The sequence below is a fragment of the Pygoscelis adeliae genome, unplaced genomic scaffold (genome assembly GCF_000699105.1).
Source record: "Pygoscelis adeliae isolate BGI_AS28 unplaced genomic scaffold, ASM69910v1 Scaffold264, whole genome shotgun sequence".
Classification (NCBI taxonomy): Eukaryota; Metazoa; Chordata; class Aves; order Sphenisciformes; family Spheniscidae; genus Pygoscelis; species Pygoscelis adeliae.
Genome location: NW_008824672.1, coordinates 595582 through 621195, shown reverse-complemented (window position 1 = coordinate 621195; position 25614 = coordinate 595582). Strand labels below are relative to the sequence as shown.

The 25614-nt window shown below is 36.2% G+C and overlaps 1 protein-coding gene across 1 annotated transcript in view; it reads left to right on the top strand.

The window, feature by feature from the left end:
* The window catches only part of CNTNAP2 (contactin associated protein-like 2), a 1203666-nt gene that overhangs the window by 842840 nt on the left and 335212 nt on the right, over positions 1–25614 (top strand). Inside the window, exon 13 of the mRNA XM_009323034.1 lies at positions 12130–12330. Within this exon, the coding sequence (XP_009321309.1) occupies positions 12130–12330 (201 nt within the window). The remainder of the gene's footprint in view (positions 1–12129; positions 12331–25614) is intronic.

Below are 25614 nucleotides of genomic sequence, written 5' to 3'. Positions count from 1 at the left end.
CCTTCCAGGTGGTCCCTGTTGCTGTTGGTGGTTGTGCCAGCATCACACACTCACAGAGCAGCTGGGGATTCCTTCCCCTTCCCCTTCCCCTTTCCCCTCCCCTCCCCTCCCCTTCCCTTCCCTCTCACTTCCCTCTCACTTCCCTTCTCTCTTACTTCCCTTCTCTCTCATTTCCCTTCACTTCTCTCTCACTTCACTTGTCTCTTCATCTGGCCTCTTAATTAGTGGACAAGTCTCTTCTGGAGAAGTGGAATGAAACCTTTGGCTCATTGACTTCATTGGGGATATTTTGTGTTCACTTTTGGTTTCTTGCTGCACCAAAATTTTGTTTGTGTGTGTTTGGAATTGTTCAGACAGTATGGAAGAAATGCATATGCATTGTCAGTTGTGAAAGTTGCAAACCTGCATTTGGAAATATGCAAGCAGATGGATTTCTGCAGCTGCTCAGAATGCAATGAAATGAGTAGTCTTCATAAAGTTTCAGCATTTGGTTAATGGATTTCATCTTCTGTAGTGGATAACATTAGAAGTTAAACAGTGAGAATAATCTGTCATTGTGTAGCAAATTTTAAAACTGAATATACATGTGTAAATATATATAAGTCTGATCGGCAAGTAAAACTTCATAGACCTCTTGGATGTCACTATTTTTATTTGATCCATAGATAATTTAATGCTTTTCTGTTCACAGAGAACCCTGTGGAAATCAGAGGGCTGCCTGAATATAAAAGATGGTATAATTTGACTGTCTTGCTCAAGGAAATCAAATTTCTATTTGTTAAATATGGGAGAACCTAATAAAATAAATAGGAAAGTTGTTCATAATTAAAGCGGGCACTTGAAGACCCCTAAGCAGTTGATTGCTAAAAGGTTTCCATTACAGTCAGTACTTTCACTTCAGAGTTACTTATTTTATTCCAGACATCATCTTTTTATATTACGATGGAGAAATCCCTTAAAATTCTACATAAAATGTAGTCAAACAGCTAAGCGTCCAGCAAAGCTGCATGAAATGCATGTGTTCTTACCAATAGAAAAGATTATGTATGTGTAGAGAAGAGTCATTGATAGAGGCAAAAGTGCAGGCCCAGGCCAAGTATTCCGGAGTGTATGGGCAAGCTGTAATTGACTTTTGCAGTAATTGACTTGACCATTCATAGAACGTTGTCTGATCCAGCATAGTATTCTCTATAATCCCTAAATATCAGGCTGTCCCATGTGAATGGAGATGTTTCCTTGCAAATAAAATTTCTCATTGCTCTGGAAAGCAGTTAGCTTTGTTGTCATGGATGGCTTCTGTATATATTTGGAACCTCAGTAGGAGCATAGGTGGTGTAATGCATCTTTTCCCAGATAAGGATATAACAAAAACACTTAGCCATTCAATTCTGTTGGACCCAAGCTACAAAGTCCAATTATGCACAATCACGAATTTTTCAGCATCTCAGAAATATTAATTTAAAATATATCATTTCTACATAATGAAACTTGTTAAATTTATTAATAGGTAGTGTTATATTTCTGAGTATTATTGGAGTAGATGGGACAGTATTTGTAAGTCCTCAGTGAAAAAGAAAGTAACATTAGACCTAGTAAAAAAGCATCTTCATTTTCATGTATGCCACCCTCTTCTCCAAATTCTGTGGTAGTTTCTGTGCATGGTCTGATTTCTGTATTGACGCATAAAAAGAGTATGCAGGAGAAACAGGTTTATGGAAATACACATTTTTCTGCTTTTCTTCTCCTGAATCCTATGACTGCTGATGCTAGAAAGAATTTTCTGAAAGCAATGATCTGTTGGATGTCTGCTAGCAGGAAGCCAATGAGGCAGCTGGTACAACATGGGGGTTTGTTTCTGAGTGTTGTTTTTACACAGCACTGTCTTTGAGGTATATGACACTTAGGGTTCTACTTTCACAGGATACATACTGCAAAGATAGTTGGAGTTTCTGAAAATGATGATTTGTATTTCATTAACAGAACCACTTGTATAAAAGCACTCTGTCCCTTCAAGTGGAAGTAGTGTCCCCTGCAGTGAGTTAGGGTGTTTTGATGATGAGAACGTCACATCCTTTGGTTACAAGGAAGTGAAAAATATCACGTTCTAGAATTTCTGAAGGTTGAAAGTTCCTTGTAGGTCTAGCATGATCTTTATTCCTCATCCTTATAGTACTTTTAGTTTTGTCATTCAGAGAATTAAACTTGTGACCTTTACTAGTCATAAGTGTTTATGGGATATTTGTCTTTTCTCAGAACCAAGCTATGCCTTTTTCTGTAATTTAGCATAGCAAATTATGATTTCTCTCTTCTACCTTAGGTTTCAATTGAGATAGAACTAGATCACAACATTCAGGAAAGGAAAAACTTTTAAACAGACTTTATTAAAGTTGCTGACTTTAATATGAAGTCTAACTGGCTTTTTCTTTTCTCCTAATGTCACTCTGTGCCACATTTCAAACCACAGGTATGTTAAAAAGCTTTGTATAGAATGTGTTTTAAAATAATGCATGGCTGTTTTATGATAAATGAAATCACTAAAGCACTGTGATGTAATGTGGAGTTTTAAGTCATGCTTCATTTGAGAGATTAGAAATAAAGACATTCAAGACATCAAAATTCTTCTGTCAGTCACAATGTAACTAAACTTCATTCAGTTGTCTATCCTGTGACAACTAATGGCAGTGTTTTTTGAATTTTGTAATGAACAAGTGCTGAAATGTCAGATAACCAAGGAACACGATGTTACACTAAACTACATATGACAGTAATGTTTGTTATTTAGTTAAGTGATGCCTCAAGAAAACATGCTTAAGTTTACACGGAAATCTTCAAATGGGATTCTTAAGTTTAAGTGCAGCTTATATGATTCAGAATAATGATGAAATTATTACAAACTATCAAGAGTGTGCATTAAAACTTTGAACTGTTAACTTCTCCAATCTGGAGACACCTTTTGAAAGCAAAATGAAGAAGAATATTGGTTAGGAATGCAATTACCCAGATTTCTCTTTCTCAGTGTTCAGTTGCAAATAGCCAAGAAGCCAGTATCAAGAGGAAGCTACATTCTTGAAAATGGAACAGGGTATTTAATGAAAACATGTCTTTTTTAATTCTTCACACCAATCTTTTCAGGAGGTTGCCTAACATTCAGTTTATTGATGCAATAATTAGAAAGGCTACTTCAGCGCACTATATTCCTTTTCCTGTCTGTCCAAGGAGAGGAGTTAGCACGATGTGAGAGAGGAGAGTGGAGGATGTTGTTCTTGGGATAATTAAGTTGGATCAGTGAAGAGTACGTCCAGGATTCAAGCACTCAAAAGCTGATGGGAGAAAGGTGAAGTTTGTTTAGTGGTAACAGCTGAGACCTGCATTAGTCTTCTTTCTGCCTCTTCAGCACAGTAGAAATGAAAACTGACCTAACTTTGCAGTCAAGATAGTTCAGGAAATGGTTTCTTCAGGTTTAAGCTAACATAGTGAAAGCTTTGAAGATGCCTTTTCTTCAAGGTATCCTTTCAAATAATTTTTTTTAACTGTGGTACTTTTTCCAGTGATTCTAGGAAGCCCTGTTTAGGATCATAGCTAAAGAATTGTGCTATGTTGTTTTGCAAAAGAAAAAATCAGGCAGTATTTGATTTCTTTTAAGTGCATATGCTCCCATGATGTGCTAAAATGAACTGAAAGACACTTTAAGGGAGATGCATGGATTTGATCTTTCCAGTTGTATGATACTAGGTTATACATGAGGCCACTCCCCAGAAGATAGAATCAGTTGTTGGTTCTTCAATTATTGAACTGTAAAAAAAATTTCCATCCCTTGCCCCTATTCTGTTCACTGTGCTGAAAACAACCATACTGTTAATTCTTTTATGTCCTTTGTTCTTGATTTTAATGTTCCTTAATCTAAACTGAACTGCAATTGCCATCTGTTAGACCAGGCACTTAAATGATCCGAGTACCTTCATATGGCGGTACTGTGTCTCATTATTTATTGTTCCTTTCAATATATGATCATTTCTAAACTCTTGTTTCTGTTAGCACCCATATGAGGTCATTTGCTACATTAGGGCCCAAATCTGATTTAAGCTTTTCCCCCCAGGCATTGTTTTTCAGCATAGCAATGTTTTGTGTTGCTGCAGTCTTTTTTCTTTGAAGGCATGAGTGATCTGTATTCTGTTTCCCGAGATACTCTTGGCATTAGCTTTTTACATGCAACTGTTTTGAGTGGTTTGAAATCATCTCTAGTAATCCAGAGAAGTCATCCTCTGCTTATCACTTCAGTAATGTCCCTTCAGGTTTCCAACAAGTTGTGTTGGAACAGCCATTTCATTATCACTTCTCTGATAATAGTTGGCTCCCTGAAAACTTTATTTTGGTCACTTCTTTCCACTGCAGCTTGTAAAGCACCTTTATCTAATATATGTTGATTTAAAGTATTATAAATGTATGTCATTCAATATCACAGTAAGTTCACAAAATAAGTACAGTTTCCTTCTTGATGAATTGTTATGAAAGAGACTACATAAATACAAGGGGAAGTGTATAGTTTCATTGTCTCAGAAGACAATGTCTGTAAGTAAAAAGGAAAATATCCAGTCAGTAGTTGGTAATTAAATTTGAAGATTCATTGTTATCTTGATGAAGAAACAATGAAAGGAACAGTAGAATGAGAAAATTACTGCAGGAATGGTTGAATTACGTTTTGCAATTGATCCTATTCCCCACTTAAATAGATTAAGAAATTCACTGACTTTGATTTCAATAGAATTCAGTCCATAAGAACACTCTTCATGTACTCTTTTTTTTTCTTCTGGATATTGGATTTTTCTGATCTAAACCCCATTTTCTACTTTAGTAAGATGAGAGCAATAGAATTCATATCACCAGAGTAACTTTACTGCAAAATTGACATTTGCAAATCTCAGGCAAGATTGTCAAAATACCCATTAACTTCAATCGAACCTACATGTTTCATTTTTATAAACCTTTGAACTCCATAGCAGAATTAGTTTCAAATTGCTATATATACTTTTAAACTTTTGTATATATATACACATATAGAGAGATATGAAAAAAAAAATCAGGATGGAGGGAGAAGAGGGTACTGTCTCCTGTAATTTTTTTCCACATCACTTGTATACATCAGATCTTGTGTCTACAACATTGCTGTAAAAAATGCTTGGTTTAATCACATTGCTAATGACTGTTGTGGTACCATCCCACACAATTCAACAGAAATCGAAATACCAACTACGTTCTTATCAGAAAATAAAACTGGAGATCTCATATTATGAGATTATTACGATTGTCAATTTTTATCCTCCCTAGAAGGCAGTCCACTTTCAAATGGGCTGTCTTGTATAGCTTCTTGAGTGATTTGTAGGGTAGCATATTGTAGAACACATTGCAGTAATCTAATTTGAAGTGACAAATGCACTGATGATGGTAAAAATCATGATGTCTAGTAAAGAGCTATCTCCAGGCTGCCATGTGTGAAGGAAACGCATTCCTAAATGTTGATGCAATACAGTTGTCAAATAGTAGTTAGAAATACAATAGGGCCTGCAGGCATCAATTCTTAACAACAAGTGCAGAGCACCCAGCAGCAGATGGAGATGGATATAATTTTTATTACATCCTGAAATTACTTCCCCCTGTCTTTGTCATAGGTATTGCCTTACATTTATGTTCACTGAGCTTTCAGCTAACTATCTCATCCTTCCATGTTACCTGAATGCTAAATATGCACTGCTGGTTTAAAGAAGACATGGATGAGAGGTAGCAGTGTAGTACTGGTCATCAGCACAGACCACTTATCCTCGCTTGTCTTCCTAAAAGTTCATGCTGCGTGCGTGTGCCAAACAGGAAGAGACTTGGGATAAAACTATTGTCAACCAGCAACACTTTGGGTAAAAAGTAATTAGCCACCATTGTGTTAGTGATCGAGAAGACAGCCATCTACAAGAAATGCCATCAGCTTGAGGGTTAAAGTTTCTAGCACGTCCATTTTGCCTATGGCTGATGGACAGAGCACACCGTGAACATTGGTGTGGACTTGCAGTCTTCCCTTTTGGACTTGTAAATAATGATAGTCATCAAAGGAATATGAATTATTTGATATGCTCAGGTTTTCTCAAAACCATCTTCTCTGAGGCTTCAACCAGGAACCAAGGTGTGGTTGAGTATGATGAAAGTAATCATACCGGATTACATTTATCAAGGCTGTCAGCCAAATTTTAGGTCATGAAAGTGTGTCCATTAAAAGAGCCACTGATCTCTTTCATCAGACAGAGAGAGAGAGAGAGGGAGAGAGAGAGACAATGATCGTTTCTGAGAAATAAAACTGTTTTCTGATTTCTTGAAAATATCTAATAAAATAATATCTTAAGAACATAAGCCCGTTAATGCCAAAAAAGTAAAACTCTAATAGTGATAACTGTAACTGTAGATTAAAGAAAAGGGAAAAAACATGTTCATACCTGTGGAATACATGCATTATGTTTTCTGAAGTTTATTTTCCAAACTTATTTCCAGTTAATTTTCATTACCAAAGATTACTTGATTTGCTTGTCAGAAGCAAGTTTTATTGCTTGAGTGAGCACCATGCAAATGAATGAGGAAAGTTCAATAACAGGAGAAACTGAGTATTTGGAAAATAGTCAGTGATATAGTGTTAAATACTATCACCACCATCACAAAATATGTTGAATATGAAGTGGGAAAAATCACTTATGGTAATATTTGATTCGATCATTTGAATAGCTGGTGATCAAGGAAATTTTAAAATTAATGTCATGTTTTATTAGTGAATCATTACTAATAATTATTAATTAATTATTTTATTAGTCAACCATTTCACTTTTTATTAGTGAAAAACAACTAATAAGTGGGCAGGACTGTAAATAAGTCAATGCAATTGAAAGGTGTTTTCAGCAAAGTAAATTATGTCACTTTAATTTCCTTTTGAGGGAACAGGTGGTCATTTTCCTTTTTTTAAAAAAAAAGTAATTCTTAAATTAATGAACTTAGTCTCACTATAGTATCTATCTGTGGGAGAGGAAGTGCTTCACCATAGACTAATGTATACACTAAATTACAGGGAGCCTATTTTCTCTATAATTGTATCAAATTACAGTCTTAGCCGTTTTGATCTAATTAGATTGTTCTTAGTGAAAACCATTATGAATTCTATTAAGAATCTATGGCTACTGCGTTTCTGCATTCTATTCAAAGAAAATTAGGCTCCTCCTTCACTGCTAAAAACAAAATAATGGAAGAACCACTTTTTCGTATCTGTTTTCCTGTACAACTGGAACACTCTATGTAACATCAAAAAAAAGAGCTAAGAAGAAATGCACTTGAATGAAGAAGTGGTCTTCTGGAAGAGCCTTATCTTCCTGATGTGTTAGCAATTAGCTGGTGTTGGTACTCTGTTGGTATTTCAAATTTCTCTTACACCCTTTTCTGTAATATTATTGCATTTTTGTAATCTAAAGCATACTTACATTTCCTTTAAACATTAGCTTTTGACTTCCTGTTAATATGTCTGCGATAAAGAAATATGAGAATACTAGAATTATCCCTAAATTATTAATAACTACTCTCAACATGAATTCATTTTAATATCATTTTTAATTTGAATAACAGAGGTCATAAGCACATAGAATATTTTATAGATGATGCTACTTAGCAGTATAATTGTTAAGTGATGTCTGCTCTTTATAGGTGTGTTTGGTTCTACAGAAGTCATACACACAGCTCTGACTGACAAATTGTCTCTAAACACTTGTGGTTAGAAATAGCCATATGTTATGCTTTCTTAAAATAATTGCCAGTGTATTAGGGGAATACTCATACCAATATTGTGGTAACTGTGATTGAAACTGTAATTGCCAGGAGTATATCTCAAATTACAGTCAACTAGGACAGATTTTTCACTTTCATGTACCTTAAATGAGATTTCTGTGTACTATTGACAGAAAATGTGGGATAGCTTTTCTTGCAGATTTTGATATATTAACTGGGACTACCACATTCTGTTCTCAGCTACATGGGAATAATTCCATAAACGGTGATGATACAGGTGTTTGAGATAGTATGAATTACCTGAGTTACTTGTTCTGTAAGGGAAGTTGGCTGCAAGCAGGTTACTAATTCAATCTTTCTGAAGAATGGTCTCAACTAACAAGCAGTTTCTGAGAAACTGGAACCATAAATGAAGAAGTTGGCATTATTTTCAAGCTATAAATGTCTAGCTGATTTCCTTGGGAAGTAGTATCACATTAACAAACAGTTAAGACTAAAAGGGAAAAAGCAGTTTGTAATCAGCATGCAATACATAAGGTTGAGATACCTGCCTGGCAGCTTTCTCCTTTAAGCCTTTCCAGACATCTTAAGGCCAGCCCCAGTAGTATAACTGTACGAGATGCTGGAGTCTGTTGGTGGTGGGGAGGGGAGGTGGATTTTTGGCTGTGTCCGTGTTATACTGTCAGTGTGTTTTTCCAGCCGAGGAAAGGTCCTGTCGTTCCAGACTGCCTCAGTTCATGCCTCATGGCAGGGCTTTTTAGTTACATCAGAAAAATGTGTGAAGAGTGTAAAATCCCCCACCCAGACAAGGAGCTTCCTTCCTGTACACCAGCCACAACTTTCCCTCCACACTCTCTCTGTGCCTGACCTGCAGGCACAGATCTTTCAGCTTCCAGATTTTAGACAAGCCAGCTTGCTGAATGTCAAGGAAATGTCAGCCTCTATGTGTCCCTTGCTTCTGTCCTATGTGCAAAGTGAGTCTCACTTAACGGATTTCAGGCTTGCCAGTGGGAGTGCCCTGTGCACCAGTAAGCCAGTGAATTTTTCCTTACTACTATCAAGTGTTCTTCAGTCATTTGAGCCAGTCTATCAACAAGTTAGTTGCAGGTGAAATGGGAGCCAGATTTCCTTCCAGCAACTGGCCAGGTATACCCTGATCAATCTCCCATCATCTTCTAGACAGCAGGAAGAGATGGAGATGCTTTTCTAGAAATGGTTGTTGACTTTATGCACATATATGTATATTTATAAATAGATACATTAAAAGGTGCAACAAACTTTTATCTATTAGTAGTACTTGTACTTCGACAGAAAGATCCTGAAGTGGTTCAGAGGATACGTTTGGCTGACATAAAGACAACCTAGATCCATCCACGAGTACGTTTCTATCTTCTTTCATACAGTGTGCCACAGTAAAGCCTGAAACTCCCTCACTGGGAGGGGAAGTGTCAGGGCTGCATTGGCTAGAATCCAGTACCCAAAAGAAACGCCCTTCACAGCTGCCTAACGCTGCTTCTATTGCTAATGACATTCCTATGGCTTCCTAATGGCTAGTCTAGGGGTCTTTGCCGCCACAGAAATCCAAGATAAGGCTCTAACTGGCCTAGTACATGCCTTACTAACACATTAGAGCTCTTACATGTACAGTGTTTTCTGCCAAAAATGAGACATTGGCCTCAGTGAACGTATAAACTATCTCAGTCCTTCCTTGAAAATGAATCTGCAGTAAACTTCCACCCCAGGCTCTCAACAAAACTGTGTGGTATTCTCTGTGTAACTTGACAGGTGACAATTACAAATTTTTCCTCAGTACTTGGGAGTGGGATTAAAGCAATACAGAAATAAGAATTCCCCTTCTTCTTTTCCCCTGCTTTTTTTTTTAATTATTTTTTTTTCTCGGTGCAAGAATATATAGAGTGTTTGATATAGAGCTTTGGACTAAGGATACGAATATTAAAATAATAACCATCTTGCATCACCTGCTGAATTTCATCTCATTTGGCTAGTGATGCATACTCCCTGTAGAGGATCCGTCTGCTTTGCTTACCTTATCTCCAAACATTTGATTAGAAAGACTTGCACCATATCAGTTACAAACACATGGGTCCACATGACTCTGCGTAATCCAAAATAGCCTGACACTATGCAGTGAAAATGAAGACTGGAAAATAAGGTGGAGTACAGAGTCCTGGAGATAAGAATAATCATAACATGGAAAGATAACTTTACTCTGGGTTGCACCCAAAACTCATCAGTGTATGTAAGCACATTTCTGTGAACTTCGTGAAGAAGTACTGAAGCACTTTTGAGTATGCCTCGGTTTATCAAAGTATTTTCATGTAGTTCAAATATTGAAGCACGGTATTGGGCCACAAGTTTTGGGATGACTCAGAGATTTGCATTAACAGGTATGAGATTTACATAGATGAATTGAAAACATGCTGCTGTGTACTACATTTTATGGTTTTTATTGCTGTAAGGCACATCTGTCAGGTGAATTAGTAGACTCTGAAACTGCCAGATGATCTCCCTGGAGAATATGTTTTTGTGATAAATTCAGCAAAGTTAGCAGCACGGCATGTTTTTGTCTCTGCATCTCTGGAAGGACGACTGTGGTCATTGATGTTGCTCTACAGGAACAGCTGAACTGTCTGGGGCAACGGCCTGGCTGGCTCATCCAGGAAACAGGGCTTTTGTGCAAGTCAGTTCAAGGCACCAGAATAGATTCTTACAGATTTTTTTTGAAGTTCCACATTTCCTATTCCAATTCCAAGACACATTTCTTTCACTTGTCCCTCAGTAGTAGAAGTATATAAAACAGCAGAAAGAAAATTTAAAAGAAAAACAGAAAAACAACTTAAAATGTGAAAGAACTATACATGATAAATATAAGTGAAAAAACCTGAACTTCTAGGAAGCTTTGTGGTAATATGCTAAAGGATAATCTATAGAAAAAAGAGAATTTTCTGGGTTTTATTTACTGTCAGTCTTTCATAGAAACACAGAGGAGGATTGACCTAGTTCAATCCTTGGCTATTTGAGATGGACACTATGAGTAGAAAGTATCAGCTGAGATAGTGGTTTTTTGCACTGGTAGCTAGTCAACTTGAATTTAAAAGTTCTTCACACCTAAGTGATAGAATAGTATTCTTACAGGAACACAGTATCACTAATATTAACTGAATCTTCATTGTCTTAATTCTGAAACCCTATCTCTTTCTCAAATAATATATTTTTCATTTTGGTTCTGTGGAATGTCCCTCTAAGAAAAAGTGATGGTTGGTCTATAACAGGAAAAAATTTGTGCCTTTTCTTTATTTCCTTTCTAAACTACTTTCCAACTTCCACAAATCTTCCAACAAGAGCAGTGTGGAGTGTGTTGTTTCATTATTATGATATCTCATCTTAAATCTCCTCTGGTAACTACTGACAAATGGCACACAGTAACACTTCTAGTGACTTGCTGTTCAGTACTTTAAAGCAGTATAATGCATACAGAGCCTGTTGTAGGCTGGATATTACATACTTTTTTCATGTGCAGTAGTCTGTAGGAAGTGTGAAGATTCAGCCAATGCTGCTATATTTCTTATCACCAAAATGAGGTTGTCCTTCCCCTTCCTTTTGTCTTTTCACAACTAAACAGAAGCTTTTGTATTTCCATTGTCTTCTACTTCGATAATTTCTTACGTTGATATCCGTACCATAACCACAGTCAATGAGGTCATATGGTGCTGCTATTGTAAAATATTCAGGTCTCAATAAGCAGTAATTTTGGTTTACCCTAGGAACACAGCTTGGGTAAAAATGTGGAAACCTTGATAAACTGCAGTGTTTTCAGTATTAATCACTAAATGGTGTAATCACATAAGGATCTGGTGTATCCCTGTTGTTACAGTACTGCAAAGCAGTGCTGCTCTCCAGCCCACACCAACTTACCATGCACAGTGAATTTTCCTCACATAGAAACCTTGAATCTTTAGTACCTCAGCCTTGTGTCCTTCCAATCAATTTCTGATCAAAGCTAATCCTTATTAGTTCCATGTCAATATCAGCATCAGTTGTTCGAGGAAGTCTCCTCACACAGTATATTGGTTATCAAAACTACAAAGATAATCAGGGTTTCTTCCTTTCATCAGTTCATAGTTGTTGGAACTATGTTCTCACATGATGACTTTTCATGTGTAATGCCCTTCTTCCCCACTACCTCCTCAAAAAATATCTTGCAGAACATTTTTATCTTTTGTCAAAGGCCTAGATTTATTTTAATTCACTTCCACTGTCTGTCTTTTACCAATTCTTGTCTTGTCTTTTTCTCCTCTCTTTCAGAGGATAAAGTATGGACAACTGTGTACCATGATCTGCAAATGCAGACTTCTGTGGGAGGCAACAGCCTGGAGAAGTTATCTGTACTGCAGCTCAACTATAGTGCAACAATGGACCAGATTTCTGCCATTACCAGTAGTGCTGAATACTGCGAGCAGTTTATCTCCTACTCTTGCAAGATGTCCCGACTGCTGAATACACCAGGTAGGCTGAGAATGGGATATCAATTAAATACAGTGTTAAACAACTTTATCTGAACAATTCATCAGGAATTGCTGTTAGAGCTGTCCATTCAGTGAACATACTTCTTTGTTCTCCTTCATTAAAGTTCACAGAGGTAAATAATTGAAAATACAGAAGAAACTATTTTCTTAGAAAATTTTGCCTGTTTGCTTACTACTAAAATGAATTTTGTTGCACCACAAATCTGTTTGTTCTCTCAGATCTGTTGCTCCTTAAAGCAGGAGGCTTTTGGTAAACAGGGTACTTTTGAAAGTTTAATCAATAGAGGCATTGAAAAATTGCTTTGAACTTTATCCTGTTTTTCTGGTTGTCAGTTTTCATACGCTACAGTCAGCAAGGGCACTGGCTGAATGAGTGTTGGAATTTTCCAATATCTCTGGAAGAGTTTCTTAAACACAGAGTATTTGTGGGTAATCAGATGCCTTACACATTGTAGAGATTCTCATGGTCAGTAATGTGGTTGTATGAGAAATATGATATGCTATTACCTACAAGGAGATTCATTATAAGTTTCTCCTTTTGCTGTGTAGCTTTACTGGAAGAGGACAGTCCTAGTACTGCTTGCTATACGTGCCTCCTCAACAAGTTTTACCTGTAACTGATAAAGACAAAAGTATTAGTTGTTCCAGAACCAGTAAAACAGCACATAAAGAAGGAATTCAGTTTTAGAAACTCTTTTAATACGCACCTAGTACTTTATCTATGCTCTAATTGTGTATGATAGCATGTGATGTTAAAGAAATCTTTAATGGTACTTAACGAGGACTGGGTTAGAAGTGGAAACATATAACACATTTTCGTGATTGTGAAATGAGTTCATTGTGATAGAAGCAATTAAAATACATTTCAGATGAAACTAATGGCTGGATGCTTACAGTGTTATACTTTAAGCTGCTTCCCCTCATGAATTTATTTTGGTATATTTTCTTATGGTGCTATAGATAAGGATTCATTTGGCATGCAAGTGCCTCTTATCCCTATTTCCATAAGCACTCCGTTAGTTAATAGATACTGTAATGCTTGTTACTCCTCTCCCTCCTCCCTGCTGTTTTCGAACTATTTCTAATGCATGGTTTGTCTCTGTTGCTATTATTTTGCTTAATTTAGCATAGCACAGAGACTCTGCAAAGTGGAAAATTATTTCTTCTTTCTTGGACCTTAATGTATGGGATCCTGAATCATGTTCGTAACTAGAAGTATTGTGATTAGATTCTGCTGATGGATACAAGCTCCCTGCTTGCATATGCTTCAGAAAAATAGCATGTGGAGGTATCTTTGGGCAGGCATTTAGAAGGCAAATTTACTTAGGGACGAAGCTGGAGACAATGTGCATAGAAAGCTCATAGTTTACACAGAGTACAGTGTTAGATTCTCCTTCTTTAAATATATAAGACTATTATTTCAGGACCAAATTGTACTTATTAGTATATATTTATATTATAATAAAAGAAATATATACTGTAACTGCAGATGTTTGCCCTAGCTTCTAGATTTAAAAGCACAATTAAGCAGCACACCAAATAATAACTTACTAAAGATTTCTTTAAGGAATAATCAATTCCAGATATTTGCATTTTTAAGCTTCTTAGAAATGTTTGGGTGTATTTTGCAGATACCTCTTTCTTCACATTTTCACCTTTTATATGGAAAGATCAGTTCTCTTGGAAACTCTTTATAAGCCAGTTTTTTGGTCTGGAAAGTGAGTTTCCAGAGATATTCTGTGAGGTGGGTTTTTTTCCCTTTAAGTGAGAGAAAGAAACAACAAACGCAGATCATTATAACCTAGACAGTAACAAAAAATCACACTGCAGTATTTGCATAACACCTGTAATGGTTTGTACGCATAGCACAGCAGTGATTTGTGTGTTAGTGGGGAAGAGGACAATACATTTTCTTTCTAAGCTATGTGTTCTTTGCTTCAGTCTATGGCTTCTAAGCTGAAGAACTACTTTTTCGTATCTTTCTCTGTTCCTTTTTTTTTTTTTTTTGAGATTGGGCTTATTTGCTAAATATATTATGACACCCTGTCCCTCTCACAGCACAGCTCCAAGGACTCATGTGGCTTCTTTCACCACAGAGCTTTCTATATAAATCACTGCAGTATGTTACCCACACGAGGAAATGAAAAAAAATCAACATTTTTTTTATTCCTCAGGAGGTGGCATCCTGGTTGTATTGAAGCCAGTGGTAAAACCTCTATAGGCTCCATGGGATCAGGATAGCATTTGTGGCCTTGACCACAGGTGCTTTTCTTGGTCAGACCTTTTCCTTTACACTTTTCAGATGTTTAAATAACCACTTAGAATAGACTAGTCCTTTTGTTTTAAATTGCATCAAAGAGAACAGAGAAAATGGAGAAGACAGTGCAGCAAGTTAACTTTTTCATCTTTTTGCCTCTTGTGGATCACATCACTTTACAACATGATTCCTTCTCAGGGAGAAATTGCTCAGTTAACATATTTAAACAAATCAGGGTCAAAGCTGTTTATTGATCTATTAATGACAAGTAATTAACTAGCCATCAGTGAACTGTAGCTTTTGCTGCTCTTAGTTATGCATTTCCTGACAAGGTAAAGGCATATACAATTGCACTAATATATGTTCTGCTGCTAATAATAGCTTAAATAGGTTTGGGGTTTTTTTATGCAGTGGAAACTGCATCAAAATGCTGTTTGAGGAAAGCCTTCATATTGATAAACCTGTTTTGTTGTGGGGTTTTTTTCGCTGCAGGCACAGTGGTCAAAGAACTCTCATTGTCACATGCTTTGAGAGTGACACATGAAAAGCATTCTGTACAAACTAAGAATTCTCATTCTTCTGTTAAGAGTTTTAGACTTTGAGTCTTTATTCCTCCATGTCTTTCTTTTGTTAATCACAGGCTTTCATCCAAGCAAAACAACATGTACATCCCAGAGAACAGATTAAAATCATTGCCAACAATAGGGATTGGGAGTGATTTTACAGGTCACAATGCCATTGCCTTTCCACTTATGTCTGAGGGAAGCTAGTAATAAGATGTTCTATGTAGATTAAATCATAAGTGACTTTTGAAAACATACCCAAAAACAGGAATCTCATAAGATTATAGAATAATTCAGGTTTGAAGGGACTGCAGAAGGTCATCTGGTCCAATTTTCTGCTCAAAGCTGGATGAATGGTCCTTGTCTAGTAGTAAGTAAAGACTATCTGGAAATGCAATTTTCCTTCCTTACTGTTTTGGATTTGGTTATTTTGTAATTTTGACTAAAAAAAAAATTAGTCAAAATTACAAAAAATTAGTCAAGATAGCTTGGTGACTTTCTTAAGAAAGCACAAAACCAGACATCTCTGCTGAAGATACATCATGTTATCATAATAAACAATAAAACTATAGGTACATAGTAAATTTCTGGGGAGGCCATTTTCAAGCAGGGAGCCTGCAGTGGATACAGTTGTCTCACAGTCTTTATGTCAATTAACTACATACTGAGGAGATCTGTGTTCGGTTCCTGACTCTGATACAGATTTCCTCTATGACTTTAATGATTTTTTATTTTTTTTTTTTTAATTTGGTCAACATAAGGCTGACACTTCTTATTGTCTATATTGTTTATTTAGATAATACGTTTTTTAGAACAGGAATTCCTTTGTGAATATGCAGTTAGCATGATAGAGGCTTGATCTTGGCAATCCAAGTAACTATTACTGTTAATAAATGAATGAAGTGATAAGCCCATGGATAATAATTGCAACTTAATAACAGTTTATATGTAAATTTGAAAAAGAAATAAACACCAGACTTTTCATTTTGTTTTGCTCTTTTACATTTACATTTCTCATATCCTCTTTTCTTCTTGTTTCCTTGGAAACTTCCATTTTGAGAAGATAATGATATGTTTAGTAACTGAGGACATGCAGAAAGCTAGCTGTTTTCTGAGTTCTCAATGCCCATACGCTTTCCAGTTGGTATGGGAGGAGACAGGACATTTCCCTCATTTGCAAACAGGAACTTGGAGATAGAAGAAAGTTCTTTTGTGCCCACTGGTTAACAAGAAGGAAAGAGGCAATGCAGGATATAGAATCACTTTGTCAATAAATAGGAAAGTTGAATCACAATAGGAAGAAGCTTCCCTTCTTTGCTGTAAGAAACAAAGTGATCTAGAGGACAGTGATACAATATACTGACAGAATGCAGAATGTTAGTTAATAAAATTATATATCTTCATCCACAGTTGTCATTAGATTTCTTAATAACACCTGCTTGTGACTTCCTTGGTATGAAATTCTCCATGGGCCACTGATTTCAGCCTCCGAAATGGGGAGGGAACAGTATGCTAGTTCTGCCAGTCTTCCCTTCACCCTGGGAATGAGACCCTGAAAGGAGGAGGGCTGCTGTGTTCACAGTGTCTGTGAGTCTGTCATTTCCCAGAGCTGTAGGAGCTGTAAAAATAATCAGAGTGTGGGAGCTAAAAGCATAGATACAGAGAACAGAACAAGATCTGTTGGTGGTGTGTTCCAATTTTTATTCCTATTCACTGTGCCTGCAGGCAGCATATGAAAAGCATAAAGCAGAGTTACTGCAGTACATGAATTACTGTTTCATGCCTGTTTGTCTTTGGAGGAAATGAGACAGCAGCTTCATGAATTCAGGAGTTTAACAGGTGAAACAGAAAACTTAATTTGCTGTTTTGTTGTTTTAGTTACAATAAAGCAATTGTAATAACAGTAGTAAATAAGATTTATGGGTAGACTGAGATAAAAACGAAGTTAAAAATCGCAATATGGTATTTTTTCTAAGTAGCCATCCAAATCAGGACTTTATATATAAACTTTCACATCGCTGGACATTAACTGATCTAGAATGCTAGTTGCAGATATAATTCCTGCTTAATAAGAGTTTTTCAGAAAGAGTCTGAGAGAGGAATGGGATTTCTGCAGTCCTACAGTGATGAACGGAAGCTGCTCCAAAACTTGCTCAGGCTTCAATTCTCAATGTTCTTTCAGAAAACATGCCCGTAAGCTTTCATGTATCTTGTCCAACCTTAAGAAATTTATTGATTGATCCCTTCTTCTCTGTCAGTGTTCTAGAAAAGCTGATTTCAACTTCTAGTGATTTTTCAAGCACAAGGTTAACAGGAACAATGTCCTTGCTCTGCTCTGATTGACATGCTCATGTCCTAGAAGTGGAAACCAACAGCTTTTGGAGATTTCTTTTTTCCTTAATCGTTGTCATGTTGCTATAGAACTGAAGCAGACATTAATTCACAGGTTAAATGTTTCTCATGAAATACATATCAGTCCTCCTAGGTAAATGTTAGGTAGGTAAATGGTTAGTTGAGAGGTCATTTTTTTCCCCAGTCCATTATTAATACACCCTTCTCTCATGTCATTGTTTCACTCCGCACCTTTGCTTGTCTCTTAGCAATTCCTTTGAGGTTTTTGTCATCATACTTTTAGCTGGTGAACTATTTTTGCTAATTTTCCAAGTTATCTTTGCTGTTGTGTAGGAATTAGACTTAATCCAGTATCAATAAGTGAAAAAGGCTACATTTCTTTGGTGTTTGTTAGAAATAATAGCAGCTGATAAGCGCTTTGTGAGGATTAGAAATCCTCTATGGAAAGTGTAACTGCGGTGCTGTGAGCTCTAGTTTCTTTGCTATGTCTTTTTAAGAAAAAGTGGTCCATTTGAGTTTTAACTTTGCAGTTATAGCAGAATGTTCCAACCAGGTTGTTTCTCATACCCGCTCTCTCCATAAATGTGTTTTGCCTATTACAGGAAAAGATTCACAATCTTTATTTCTTAAAAGAAAGATAGAAGAAGGCAATAATTACTCCTCTGTTTGTACTGAATCCTGTTTTATAAAAACTGTTCAAAACCATTCATGGTTATTGTTTTCACAGAAAGTCACAGATATTGCTTCTTCATGAACCCAGGTTGTTCTGGGGGAAAGTCATCTTTCTTGATGAATGACCAAAACAGATTATTTTATTAATTTCTCAGACAAAATGGATCTAGATGGTGTATCATTGCATGTCTTGACAAGAATTTCTCTTTCACACATATCCTAAATGCATTCACATTACTCTGAGTATTTTTTCTTATTCAAATATGCAGTAAAAATATCCAGTGTTTCTTTTTTCATTCCCATTCCTGAGATGAATGTGTGTCGTAAACAACTCTATGAAGAATCTAGCTAAACATATGCAATTAAGAGAAGATGGTACTTTCCAGTGCATAAAACAAAAGGATCATCAGACAGAGCTCCATTCCTTACTGTGTTACGGGCTTCTTTTGGCCTTTCCTTCATTACCCTGTGTTGCCTTATAAGAAGACAAGTGTTCAACTATTATTGAAATGTTGCCTGCCCTGTTTTCATGGATGAGATGATACTGTTTCATTTCTTGAGGCTGTGACTTTTACCAATTGTCTGAAGGTTATCGGTAGGCTTTCCTAAATTCTAACCCGAGCTTTCCCAGCTGACAGCCTGGGGCATTGAGCTGTCTCTTCTATATTAGGTTTTACATTTGGAAAGCCTTTTCTGCTTCTCAGGAGCCTCTTTAAACAGTGTTGTTAATGTGTGGAGTCTGGAAGTACTGGAACTATGTATATAACAACCCCTATATCATACATGTTTTTCATAGTGAGTCCATCAGATAAACCTCTGGAACACAGCAGAATGTATATGAACTTGTGAATGGATATGGTGTGATTACTAACATATGTGTGGCTATTTGAAGTATGAACAGCCCAAAAGACATCTTATTCCAGGAGTATGTTTGAGTATGTTTTTTTACTGCACTTTTTATGTATGTATGCTTGATGTTATTTATCAAATCAGTCTATTAAAATGTTTTTCTGAATTGTCTCTGAAACTGAGTGCCTGAAATAGTTTCCGCTTTTCACCTTGTGAATAATTCTGCATACATTTTCCCTACTTTTCCACATTTTCTTTATAATATAACCCATTCTTTCCATGAATCCCCTTCAATTATTTCATACTCTGCCTATATAAATTTGCTAATGTTAAAACAGTGTCGCTTAGACCAGCCAACATGGCCTGAGTGTATATGAGGATAGAGCTTTACTAAAGGTTAAAGGGAGTATGCAAAAAATACAACATATTTTAAAATCAGGTTCGCATAATGTCATTGCTATTAAAATCTGGGGGAGGAGAGTGCATTATCCCCTTGAACTTTTGCGCCTTTATGTGCTTGTGGCATAAGACATACGTACCTGTAGATTTCCTTGTGGAAATCCATATACATACAGAAATTTATACAGAAGGAGATGGCCTCCAGATAATGATCACTTCTTAGTAGGAATTATTTCAACAAGTTCCTTTTTCAATTTATCTTTTGAAATATTTTGTTATGGGAGATTTGCTCAATGTGAGAAGATGAAAAAACGCAATTAATCTCTGATTTTCTGTAAGATAGATTTTACTGGCATATGGACAGTAACTTCTATTTTCAAGGAATTTGCGTAGCCAGCAAAAATGATTCATGATCACTTCCTTAGATTCTTGGAATAAGGAGTGGGAAAGATATTTCACTTGATTAATAGGAATTGGAATAAAAAAATCAATAACCATATTTTCTGGAAAAATGGATCTGCAGATTTAAAAAAAAAAAAAAAGAAAGGTTGCTTACCATATCTACTGGTGGAAATTAAACTTTGAATCTGGGCATTTGTTGGCCAGTGCAATGATGAAGATAGAGCTGCTAACAAGATGCAGAAGATTGAAATGCAGTCCAGCATTTCAGAAGCAGCAGCTAAAGATTTGGAATCAGTTACCAACTTAGCTTCTAAACTGTAATGAGTTTCAGAAAGTGGCAGCTGGTTAGTACATGCTGCTATCTCAGTGACCCTAGAAAAGACCCATTATACTAGTTCCTGTTGGATGCCTACGCCAATGCTGCTTTGCAGAAATAGCTGGAATGTTTTAGTAGTCAGCATGGACTCTGTAAAGCAAACATATGCTCCACAACTAATAGTGGGGTTTCACCTGCAGCTTGTTACGATCCTGTGCATTGCCACAATAGCAATGATGCTGCTTTGTTTAAACTGCAGATAGGCAATTAGATACATGTAACTTGTAGGATAGATCTTACTAACTCATAAATTCAAGACATATTTAATATCTGTCAAGCTATTTTTTAAATGATATGTCTACCAAAGCACTTGCATAGATGAATAGCTGTAACGAATCTGTTGTATCAAGTTTAAATCGTGTCCACAAAAATGTTTGTATTTTGGAACATGCTGTACTATTAAACAGAATCTTTTCTCCCATCACCTTAAGAACCAGTAATTCTGCTTTCTGCTAACATTAGTCCATTGCAAAAGTTCTTTTTACCTTTTTTCTCTTTCCCGTTTACTCTTTGACGTTTTATTGTCTCTCTGCTTCTGATATTTGTAACATATTCTGATTTCATTTATACTTTTGAAAATCTTAATATTATTTACAGTGGTGTTACTCCTGAATGACACAGAAGTAACAGATCAAAACTTCTTTTCTTTTTAATCATCTGTCCCCTGTGGCATGGACTGTGTTTTCATCATTTTTTTGCAAAGCACTATGTCAAGTAGCAAGAATGTTTGGAAGAGATACTGAACCAATTTCTTTTCTGGAAAATCTGAAATTGCAAGCAGACCAAAAAAATTGTCAGACATATAAGATAATTCATCTGTGATGATACTCTGCACCACTCTGCCATTTTTCACCCACAGATCGAAAAATACCTTAACAAAATCTCCAGATGTTAGGGAGTTGGAAGTAATGAGAGTTTTGTTTTGTTTGTATTGGGAGTTTTGTCTTTCTTTGTTTAAAGATTTCTGTGCAAAGTGTGTTTAAATGTAGCAGTCCTGAGGAACTGGGAGGATTGCTGGCCACAACTTAACGATCAATGCAGATCAGCATTTACCATGCTAAGCAGAGAGCAGGCTTCATCTCACTGAACGAAAAAAATCTTGACTCTTGCTCTGATTAGTACTGCACCTTGATCTGTCGCCTGATGGCCAACTCCACTGTTCACAATCATGTTCAGGTACAAGAAACCTGTAACACCAGCAAGACTTTGTGAACAGAGAAAAAACAAAGAAGGATAATGAGTGGAAACTGTGGAAGTCTGCCAAAAGCCAAATTAGGTCTTTCCTCTGATGAAGTTAAGGTTTTATCTGCAGAACTTCTTCCTAACATCCACTTGGCTCATTATTAAAGTGGAGCAATTGAATATTCACATATACTTCAATGAGAAGTGCATAGGAAATTGATCCATGCTTGCATGCAGCATCCCAATGTCAACATCCAGTTTTCTTCGGACTCGTGTCCAGATTTTCTATTGTACAGTAACAATTGGACAAAAGAAAGATAATCCAGTTAGCCATTGCATCAAATCACTTGGTGTCCTCTGTGGGCTGACTGTTAGTGTTTTGTATTGCGTATGGATTCCAGTGAACACAAGAAAAATAATAAGCAATTCCAATGTTTATATGTAATTACTGTTGTCAAGATTCATTTTTATTCAAAGTAGTGGAACTATATGAACTAACACTTAGAGAAAGAGAAAAAGGTTCGATTGTCTTTTTGAATGTCATGCTAACTTTAGTAATCCTTTTATTATATGCCTTTTCATCAGGAATTCACTGTCTGTTTATATTTTAAGAGCAAACACAGAAAAAAAATTCCTGTCAATTCAATCTACTAAATGATTCTTTTTCTCTGTCTCCCAAACTTTGTAATCCTTGCTCGGAGTTATGACTGAGGAGCTATGACTGAGGAATGGTAATAGAATAGGTCCTCTTCTTTGTCAACGACTGAAAAATAGCAATGCTTTCTTGCTGACAAAATCTTGAATAAATAAATTGAGCATAATCAAAACAAATTTTAGAATAATTTCTCTCCTACTTCAGGATATTCTTTGAGTTTACTCTCAGATTAATTGCAGTGTAATACTAATGGCAACCACATGGACCTTACTGAAGTCCTATCTCCTGTATTAAGACTGATTATTAATGACATTTCACTGGAGTAGAGTGGTGAGCATTTTTTTAGCTGCTCTTTTATTCCTAATGCCTCTGTATTTCATCAGTAAAAATAGTGACATCTTCAGTTTGTCATTTTCCATGTTGCTAAATCTCCCCGTTCTTCTGCTCTTTCATTTTAAGGTGTGCTTTGATTCATAAGATATTTTGGTCTTAATAAAAATTAATACTTTTCAAACACCAGGCACATGGCACTAGGTTTGATCTGTTTGGGAACTAAGGGAGAGTAAAACTGAGTGTTCATGTCAAGGCAGGAACATTTGCATTGCTCCTCAGAGCCCTGATCTCCAAATACAGCCTGGACATGTCCTGAATAACCTGACCACCCTGTTCCCTGAAAGTCGGGATATCTTTCCAAGGTAAACGGATGGACATGGGTAGGAGGGGAGGCATAGTCATTATGATAGGTTCTCTAATGGGAATTAGAGAAGGGCCAGAGTGGCAAAGCACTCCAGAAAGTACCCTCCCCTTACAGTCAGGGCTCCTGGGATTTGCATGCCCTGGGGTCAGGACTGTGGGGGGCACTGGGAGCCTTTAGCTCCATTCAGCACTGCTGAAGAGTGGTGCAAGCCCCCTCTAAAGCCACAAAAGACATGCTTGCATTGCACAACAGGAGTAACAGAGAGAAAATGGCATACATGGTTGAGTTCATCCTCGCTTTCATATGCAAGTGGCTTAGAATGGAGACAAAGGCGTAATTCTTTCCGGAAGACTGTATTTCACTTTGCAGAAGCTTTTAGTAAATCACTCATGATCCTACAAACTAAAGGAGTAGCATGTTTGCAAGTCACAGAACATCTTGCGAGTGTATTCCTGGTATAATAATTTATGCAAGACAGTAAGCAATAGCTGAGTTCTGTATCAAAGGGCAAAATCTGTAATTAATAAGAAATAAGTTTTTTGAATGAAGTTCAAGGGGAGTTACAGCAAACAACCTTCTCTGTCTCTCTCTGGCTTTTGAATAATCCACTTAAAGGGATTATTTATTATTTAAAGAGGAATTTAAGAAATGGTAATGACTGGGATTACTGTCATTCTGGAAAAAGTAGGACTACGTTCTGTTATGTATTTTCTTATACAAAAATAATGTGACAAAAGTCTGAAAAGATGTATTGAAACTTGGTATCACCAGTGATTGCCAGAGGGGTACCTAAGCGTGTGCATGTGTGTGCACAGGGCTGCAGTAACAGGCCACGCTTGGCCAGAGTCTATGATGAAGAGTTCTAGAATAAATTTTACACAGGAACTTCCCCACATTCCTCCTATATTAATGAATAAAGTTGTCATTTCTGTACTTTCACTGTTTTATTTAAAATGCAATATTATTACTCTAATTAAAAGCCTAAGCTACGAAAAACTGGTATAAAATTTAAATACAGATTACAATCCCTGGATTATCAACACGCAAATTCTTGTTTGCTTCTGACTATTGAGTTTTACTGGGATATAGATATTTACACAAATAGGCCATTTTAACATTTAAGGGAAATGCTTTGTCTATTCTCTTACTGTGTGATTTTCTTTCTATAAATAAACTTAACCTAACAAATTTATTTCATGTTTTTTCCCTCATATTTTGCTACTATGTTTTACTCATATGTTTCACTATCATTGGGATTTTCAAACAGATCAGAATAGTACTTCTTTTTTTAATATATAATTTGTTAGTAAGACTTGTTCAAATATTTCTAAGAGTTATCTCTTCCACAAAATAGGTGTTTCAGGAGTATTCAAAATATTCACAATATACACTGTAATTTTTCAACTGTAGTTGAGTGTTTAAATAGTAACTTTGTAAAGAAAAAAATATACTCCATGGTGCAAGCTTCAATACTAAAGAAAACAACTGTTTTTCATATAGTTAATTTTAAGCTTTTTAATTTTTCTGGCTTTTTTTCCTTCATTCTCTTTTAAGTCAATTCTCTTATGTTTTTGATTACATCTTTCTTCCTCTCTTGTTTGCTTTTTAACTGACTAATTCTTATTAATACATGTAGAAGGCTTATTACTTCCACTGATCATTTTTTCAAGCTATGAAAATTTGTTTTGGGATGCTGCTTCTCTCCTTTTGTGTCACTCTTCACATCGTTTTCAGACTCTTCAGAAGAAGATGGGCAAGGGTTTAAAGGATAGCAGGGGCAGTGAGCGAGAATTGGGGTTTAGCAGGTGGAGATAAAGAAATGATACATCAGCAGTGCTGTGGAGACATTGTGGAATTTGAAAGCTGCTTGGGAAGAGGGTAACAGTGCACTTTTTAGGAGATGATGGAGAATTTGAATCACTCTCTGCATATGGTAGCTGAAAGGCTCATGGCAGCCAATAAAAATATACTGAAGGGATCATTGCTGAGCTTAATTACTTTGTTCTCAAATTGGCATTGTTTTAATTGAAACTAATGTGCTAATATTAGCTAGGTTTGGGGAAATCAGGATAAAAGTGGTATGGAAGGATTCTAGAAAGTATGGAGGTGGTGCAGAATAATAAAAATGTGAAATATTAAAAATGGTTGAATAGCTTTATGCAATTGGAAAAATTGGACAGTACTTCAGAGTTTTAAGTTGAATAAAGTCACACCTAGTGTAATTCCTTGAAATTAGTAGAATAATGAAAAGTTAATTTGCCTCATAAGCAGTTTTCAGGTTTTGATTAATTTTAATGGGATTTGTTATGTTTTAAAAATGAAGCTTTTTGAAAATGCAGAGCAAATTGTAGGTCAAAAAAAGGAACAAAATGGCTTTGAGTTTCTGGGCATGTCCTGGACTGTGTGGAAAAAAAGAGAGCTGCTGTTGCTTTCATTTAATAGCATTTTAGAACTAACTGCTTTACAGTTTCATACAAAACACCACATGACTTCTAGGGTACAGTAAACCCACATTGGCTTTGATCAACATAGAACGTCACACTACCACATGCCACTTGTAGAAATATGTCCTAATCTAAAGTGGTTTTGAAATTGGACTAGCCCTTTAAACAGCTATGAACTCTCGAGTTCCGCTTTGGGATGCACTAAAAAGTCTCTTCATATGTTCTTGGAGGTCTGTACTCTTTTCACTCTCTGATGTTAAATTATCCAAATAAAATAGTTAAAAAACAAGCACAGTCCAAAAGTGACTTCCCTAGAGCTTCCCTAGAGAATTCAGCCAAGGTCAGCTGATCTATTTGAGTATTAACTCTGATTTAAACACTCGTACCAATTTAATTCAAAGTCTGTGACTGAAGAA